The sequence below is a fragment of the Mesoplodon mirus genome (assembly GCF_964341445.2).
Source record: "Mesoplodon mirus genome assembly, chromosome: 6".
Classification (NCBI taxonomy): Eukaryota; Metazoa; Chordata; class Mammalia; order Artiodactyla; family Ziphiidae; genus Mesoplodon; species Mesoplodon mirus.
This window is the reverse complement of record NC_138982.1, coordinates 71,416,032-71,423,890: the sequence shown is the minus strand read 5'-3', so window position 1 is coordinate 71,423,890 and position 7,859 is coordinate 71,416,032. Positions and strand designations below refer to the sequence as shown.

The window sequence follows — 7,859 nt, the reverse complement described above, 5'->3', positions numbered from 1 at the left end:
AGCTGGCGGCGAAAGGACACGCCCCCTCCAGGGAGCACGGGGCCGCTGCACGCACACCTCGAGCGCGCCTCCCCGCGAGTAAGCGCGCATGCGCACGCGGGGCGGGCCGCCTACCCGTCACCCACTGAGCTCCCGGCCCCCTCACCCCACCCCAGCCCCCCTGCCTCTCAGGCTCCGCCTCCGCGACGGGCTGCCGAGAGGAGGCGACCGGAAGCCACTTTAAAGCAGAGCTCGAGGTGACAGACGAGGGAGCCGGGTCGGGAGTGCAGTCGCGGCTTTCTGCGCTCCCGGCGGCGGAATGGCCCGAGCGCCGCTCGCCGCGTCTCCGGCCTGCGACCCCTAGACGCCCGAGCCCGTCCCCCACGCCCACCCCCCCAACCCCCCTCCCCCCCCGGCGTGAACAGTGTAAGCCGGCAGCACCGCGACTCGGCTCCTGTGGTCCGTTTTCTCAGGCTGCCCGTTCAGGTAAAGGGCTCCGGGTGGGCTCTGAGGGGCCGAAGAGGGACCCTCGCTGGGAAGGCGGGCGCGGAAGGGGTCGCCGGCCTCGCTGCCGGCTTTCACGGATCTGGGGTGAGGGATGTTTAGACTGTGCCTTTTTGTACTGAATTCACTGGGATCCCGTCAATATCAGGACGGCATTGGTTTACACTTCTTAGTCACTTCGGGCCTCTGGCAGGTGTATAAATTGGAGTAATTCGCTGAGGGGTTTAGTCTGGGGGCGCCGGCGTCTCCCCATTCCCACTGGGTCGGGGAGACTCGGGGGTGCGTCTGTGTGGTTGCCCCCGCTGGGCAGACCCTGCGCGCTCTGGGGCGCAGATCGAGGGGGAGGGCACGGCCGCTGAGAGGAGTCTTCTGGCGGACCCGTGTTCCGGCTGCAGCCCAGAAGTTTGAAAGCTGTTTTCAGTTTAACTTTGAAGTCGTCGCCTTCCTCACCGCCGGCCCGAGAAGCGCCCGCCGCGTTTCCCCAGCTCTTCTCGGGTCGAGCCTCCGAGCCTCGCAGGACGATCTTCGCGGTAAGGTCGGTCGAGGAGAGAAAGAAATTAACTGTGGAAGGCGCCGTGAGTGGCTTCTGGAAGGGAGGGCAGCCAGGGCGGGAGTCTCTCGTTGGGTGGGAGGAGGCTGGCCCGGGGGTGTGAGGGCAGGCGGGGGCAGGATGCTCGGGAACACACGGGATGGGCCGCGCTGCGCGGAGTTGGTGCGGCCCGGGGGGGCCGAGCTGAGCAAACTACCGCGGCCGGCAGGAGGCGTCGCTCGGACCCGAGCGTTGCGCTACGCCCGGCCGGAGTGCTGAGTTTGGAGCGGGCAGTTTCCCCGGATGGTGCGAGGGGTCGGGAGTGCCCGAGAACCGGGGGCATCACGAGGTGAAGGGTGGAGCGGTAGGTCGCCTACAGCGGGGACTGGAGGAAGGTGTCCTTCCAATCTTTATTTTTCTGTTATGCAAACTAATTGAGGAACTAGGTTCTAGTGACTTCCCCACTCCAGCCACTCCTCCAGTTCTCTGCCCCTTTCTCGGTTTTATTTCTGAGGTTGACAGAGGGCAGAAATAGGAAAAGTTGTGGCGTGTGTGTATGCACCCGTATAAATTTCGTCTGTTTTGCCTTGATTGGGTGTGATAGGAGTGGTGTGTGTGTGTGTGCGTGGGGGAAGGCACAGGCCGGTTTGGTGTGGTGAAGAGGGAATACCACAATCTGTGCCAATTGTGCCTTGAGGCAAGAGCACCAAATGATGAATAATAACGCCTGGTTTGGCTGCTTTCCAGTTGATTTATGTCTTATGTCAAGTCCCTCCTTCTTCATGAAGCTTTCCCTAACAATGCCAGCTCACATTGAACTCTCCTTTTTCTACCTTTTCTTTTGTACTTACTGTGTGCATTAAAACCTTGTTATATACTGTGTTTTTAACTTTTTTGAGTTTGATCATTATGCACTTTTTACACATGTACATTTATGAATCCTTCCAATTCTTTAATATTCATTTTTCTGGGTACTCAATTTTATCATTTTGTTGCTATTGTTGACCCATAAAGCCTCACAGAACTAGGCATTTAATAGGTGCTTTTTCTTCAGTAATTCAGCAAAAAAATATTGTGGAGCACCCACTATGTGCATTGTGCCAGGCACTGTACTGGGTACCTGGGACGCATACTTGATGAAGTCATGAGCCCTTGCATCAAAGATTTCTTTCAGTCTGTTGGACAAGGGAGAAGATTAATTGCTCATCACCACCCCTTTACCACCTGGCACAATACTCAGTAAATATTTTCAGAATTAGTTAATGAATGCTAGATTGTGGAGGAGACACCATTCATCATTTTGCAAAGTTTTCTTTGCTTTTTACTTTAAGTTCCAGTTTCTTTCAAGGGGTCTGATTCTTTGAAGAAAGCACTTTTTTAGTCACTGAGTATAGTTCATTAGGGATCTGAAATTTGGTGGGTTTTTTTTTCTTGTGTTATTTTTCTATGCCTTCATTTGTCTTTTTGAAAAAATGCATATATGTAAGTTTTCTGAAGAGAAGGAGGCCCCTTTCTGTATTAGGAAGTTGTGTTTGGTTTCTAAAACAGTGTGCAGTGGTTGTTGCTGATGTAGCTTATGTTACTAACAAGCCCTGATATTCTTCCTCCAGTAGTGGTAATGTTTGGGGATTGCAAAAGTAGACCCTTAACATCCTTGGGGAATATATTGGAACTTTCTGAATCTAGAAATGCTTCAGTAGGCTTTCTCCCATATAATATTTCGATTGAGAGCCCCTGTTTCCTGAGTATATCCTCACACCCCAAATTCACTCACAGTTAACTTTGCAGTTTTTCCTGCGTTTGACAAACTTTTTTTTTAACAAAGAAATAGTTTTTGTCACCTCATGAGATAGGCAGTACATAAACAACTGTGAAGAGAACCACAAAGCAGTAGAGATGTGGTTTCCCCACTGTCATTAGATGCACTTATTTCTACCCCTCACCCTCCACCCCATCCTAGACTTACTGTAAAAATTCATACCCCAGCAGAATTACAAATCGTATATTAAATCCACAAATAAATGTCAAGAGCCTATTGGAAGATACTGTCTCTCTTTCACCTTTACCTGTTGTGGGCTTTTGAATAACCTTGGCTGCTTTGGAGCCTTGATTTCTCAGTAAAATTTAAAACTGACCTGTAAAGGTAAAATACAGTATAAGCGGAATGATTTCAGGGACTTAGAGACTAGAACAAAACACATTGATGAATGAATAGGGTTCGGTTGTTGTCAGCTTGTAAATGATATTCTTTCCTTTCCTGGTAGGATTTTTTAGACTGAGGAGCAATTGGAGCTAATCCACATCATGGAAATGGAAACCACCGAACCTGAGCCAGACTGTGTAGTGCAGCCTCCCTCTCCTCCTGATGACTTTTCATGCCAAATGAGACTCTCTGAGAAGATCACTCCATTGAAGACTTGTTTTAAGAAAAAGGATCAGAAGAGATTGGGAGCCGGAACCCTGAGGTCTTTGAGACCAATATTAAATACTTTGTTAGAATCTGGCTCACTTGATGGGGTTTTTAGATCTAGAAATCAGAGTGCAGAAGAGAGCAGCTTACATGAACCTATGGTGAAAAAACCTTTGGAAATCAATCCATCGTGTCCACCAGCAGAAGACAATATGTCTGTCCTGATTCCTGATGGAACAAATGTTGGGGGCCAGATACCAGAAGCCCATCCTACCACTGATGATCCTGAACAAGTGGCTCCAATCCAGGATCATAGCTTTCCACCAGAAACCATCAGTGGGACAGTGGCAGAATCTACAGCAGGGCACTTCCAGGCTGACCTTTTGCACCCAGTTTCAAGTGATGTTCCTGCTAGTCCTGACTGCATAGACAAAGTCATGGATTACGTTCCAGGGGTTTTCCAAGACAACAGTTTTACAATCCAGTACATTTTGGATACCAGTGATAAGTTGAGTACCGAGCTGTTTCAGGACAAAAGTGAAGAGGCCTCCCTTGACCTTGTGTTTGAGCTGGTGAACCAGCTACAGTACCACACTCACCAAGAGAACGGAATTGAAATTTGCATGGACTTTTTGCAAGGCACTTGTATTTATGGCAGGGATTGTTTGAAGCACCACACGGTCTTGCCGTATCATTGGCAGATCAAGAGGACAACTACTCAGAAGTGGCAGAGTGTATCCAATGATTCCCAGGAGCACTTGGAAAGATTTTACTGTAACCCAGAGAATGATAGAATGAGAATGAAGTATGGGTATGTATTTATAACTACTTTAAAGCTATCGTTAAATCCTATAGAGAAGGTAAAGAGGTTTTAGTAGGGTGGTTTCTTTCAGTAGTAACCTAACAGGTTTTTTTTTTTTTTTTTCTACTGTTATTCTTTTGGCTGTATGCTATCCTGATTTTTCATGGCAGTTGAATGCAGGCTATTTATCTAACCAGACAATGAAGGTTTTATGATTTGAACAATTCAGATGTCACTCTGTGCAATATGTGTGTGACTGAGAAGTTGCATATACTTTGAGTGTTGTGAATCAAATACTATTTTAATCATATAGGAGAGCTTGCTTTTGAAAGAAAATCCATGGAGAATCTTATAAATTATGAATGCCTAATTTATCTAATTTTAAAGTTTTGTATATTGAGTAGTTCCTATTTTTTAAAGGAAAATAGTATTATTTGGAGATTTTTGTGGCCCTCTTTACATTTTGAATGGTCCAAACAATTTTTCTGTGAATGATTCCGAAGTACCTCCCAAACTTCTGAATCATGCCCAAACATGTTAAATCTCTTTTTTAGTTTCCTTAAAACTTTTTACCATTAATTTTATTATTCTGTTTATCTTACAGATAAAATAAATTGTTCCACAGCTCGGTATTTTTTTAAACCTGAAAGAGTCTTATAACATTGAGCGAAGGGAAAATTTATGTTAATGGACATATTTGTTTGTCATTTACATTAAAAAAAGTTATTCTTATGTTTTTGTAGGCAAGACGTGTATATAAATAATTTGGTTCTTTTATGGATGTCCAAGCATTATTCACTGATAGGGAACTGAAATTTCCACATCTCAGTTCTTCTTTAATGAACTTGAAAGTGGAGAAAATAATACTTGCCACATGTAAAGTTGCTAGTGCAAAAATGGCTGTATAATAAGCATTGATCTTTATATTCCTAAGTTGTTTCTCCTGTAGTATAAAGGGACTTAAAATAATAGGCTGACTATCCTAACCCAGAAGTTCGGGAGAAAAACTTTGTGGAGAGTCATCTTTGTTCACAGATAAGTCAGGTTACACTACCCAAGTGTCTGGAGAGTTAGAAGGCAAATGGTGGCAGTGAACCATTTTCATGTTGTCTAATTCTGTTAGTTTTGACGTTAACCTTCCGTGTTCTAACAGTGCCAGAGTGTTGTTGGCATTACAGTAACCTGGTCTTTGTTTAACTTCTCTTGCTCCCATTTAGTATTAGCTAGGTGGTTTTCTTTGAATATTTCAGTTGTATAGTACACAGATCTATGTGTCTTTTTAGCAACTTAATTACCATGAGACTGGAATATTGCGTCTTGTGTTTCAAAAGTGACATATGGAACAAGATGAGAAACAATATAAAGCCCAAGTTTAAAGACGTTATTATGTAGAAGACCTCCGGATAAAAGTAAAGCTTATATAAAAAATGTAGTTTTCCTGATCATAAATGCATTCTCTTGATAATGTAAATGCACTCAAGATTCTGTCTTGCTTGGGTAGCAAAATTCTCAGATCCTGTAACAAAGCTAAGTACTTCTGACTTATTTTTTTTAGCCGGCATTGGAAGAGAGAAAAATGTTTTCCATTTTGTCTTAAAAATCTTTTTAATAAGGTATTGTCCAAAATCTCTGTTGCCCATGAGCTAGCAATTCTGATTGGTATGTCAAGGGTAATTAATTTTATATACTCTCAAAGCCACTCTAATCCTTCCATCTCCAGATTGCAAAACTGTGCAGAACAGTGGCCTCCCACTTCACTCTTATAAAGCAAATTTCCAGTCTGCTAAGCACTTCAGCATCTTGGTACATTAAGTTTCTATCTGTTTGAATTGCTCAGGAAGAAACAAGCAGGATTATTGTCCAGCACATTACGTTCTGGTACCTTGAGCAAGGCAAGACAGGTATTTTGATTCCCAGAAAATCCAGGAACTCTTAGGATAGCAGCATACCGAGTATTTTATCCTTTGGTAAAATTTCTTTGCTGAAGAATAGACACAGATAAAAGCCCATACGCATTCATTGTTGGATCAGTTACAAAGTAGTTGCAGTGAGTGCTTGATTTCCAGATCAGTTTTAAGGAAGTAAATTCATGTTTATTTGACACTTGAGAGGAGAAGTATGAGTGAATTATTATAAGTGGTCCTGCCCTGATAAAAATGGCAAAAAGTATTAACAGTTAAGTTAATTACTAGTAAAGTGAAGTTCTCTGTGGACTACAGTAAGAAATGTTATAAGATTGTAGATAGCTAAATGTCAAAAATTAGGCTTTTGGGAAGTTGACCTGTACTTATTGCAACCTGGTTTTCCTTGTATTCCAAAGCGATGTTGTGTTTCCTGGCAACAAGATGCAGATAACGGCATGTTGAGCCTTGCTGAGAGATTCACAAACAAGCTGGAGCAGCCCAGGTTCACATGGTTACCACATTATTTGGCTAAAGCTATTAATCTCTGTGGTCAGGCCTGTAAAGCTGGTCTATCTGTGCAGATTGCACATAACCAGGAAGTGTGTGTTCAGCTGTGTATATGCCCAAGTCGAACCAGTCTTTAGATTCAGGAATAATGAATGGCAGTTGTTTATCCCACTTGTTTTCAGCAGTTTATATATGACTTGGTAAATCATTATTATATACTATACCCATAATAGTTCATTGTGTGGAACTTGGGGAAAGTTCATAGTTCTTAGTCTCTAGCAGAGACAAAAGTTCATAGTTTCAAACTGTGTAGATAAAATTCTTTGGTTTTTGCAAGTGGATTTAACATCTAACTTAATCCAAATTAGATGTGCAGTGTTCATTTTATTGTCGAGAGTGAATGGAAGGAAAGTTGAGCTAGATAAGTTCACAGGTGCCTTCCAACTCTTTAGTCAAGATGCTTGGATACTAAAAACACGTGTAAAAACGGGATTTTAATAAAAGTGCCTGCTTGGTTCATTATAATGAAATTATTTTAATTACTCTTTTCCAATTTTGCCTTCACCCCAAATTATACCATTCCACTTCGCTTTCTCATTCCTTTTGTACATCTGCAAAATCAACTGGAAAGTAGTTGTATGTATGAACTCCCCATATTTAGATGCTAAGGGTTTTGCACACAGGATGGGCTTTGGAGAATTTCCAAATTCCAGATAAGCAGTTAAGAAAACAACATCGAATGTTGTGTTTTCCATTAAGAAAACATAGTCTCTGACAGTTTAGGCACTCATCCTTAGTAGAAAATGATATTAAATGGCAGGACTAAGCAGTTTTAAAAGGGTCTCGGTAGCTGTGCGGAATACTGTTGTGGATAATTGAAATTGTGGAGGATGTGCAATTCTCCCTTTAGCAACTGCGATCACCATTGGTTTTCACATTACATTCATTTTAAAGTGTGCCAGAATAGTCTTCTAGTTATTATCGCCCATAAGGAAGAGGCACTGTGCTGACCTTATTTTGTAGGTAATTTCACCTACGGTGAAAATATGACCAGTGATTATTTCTAATTCTGAATTTCCTGCAAAGGGGGGAGGATGAAGAAGAAAGTTGCAAACTCTGACTCCATGGTTAATTTTTCTCAGAAGACAGTGTTCTTTTCTCCTCTTTAGAATGAAAGCTTATTGATAAAAAAGGAGTTTAAATTTTATAGCTTAAGCCTAGAGT

The 7,859-nt window shown here is 43.0% G+C and overlaps 1 protein-coding gene across 2 annotated transcripts in view; it reads left to right on the top strand.

Annotated features, from left to right (window-relative positions):
• Positions 1-210: 210 nt before the first annotated feature.
• Positions 211-7,859, top strand: part of TIPARP (TCDD inducible poly(ADP-ribose) polymerase) — a 28,574-nt gene continuing 20,925 nt past the window's right edge. Inside the window, exons 1-2 of one of the 2 annotated variants that reach the window (XM_082624557.1) lie at positions 211-465; positions 3,277-4,233. In XM_082624557.1, the coding sequence (XP_082480683.1) occupies positions 3,317-4,233 (917 nt within the window). In that variant the 5' untranslated portion in view covers positions 211-465; positions 3,277-3,316. Of the gene's footprint in view, positions 466-490; positions 1,014-3,276; positions 4,234-7,859 lie in introns of those variants that run through there. The other variant, XM_082624558.1, reaches the window with a different exon arrangement.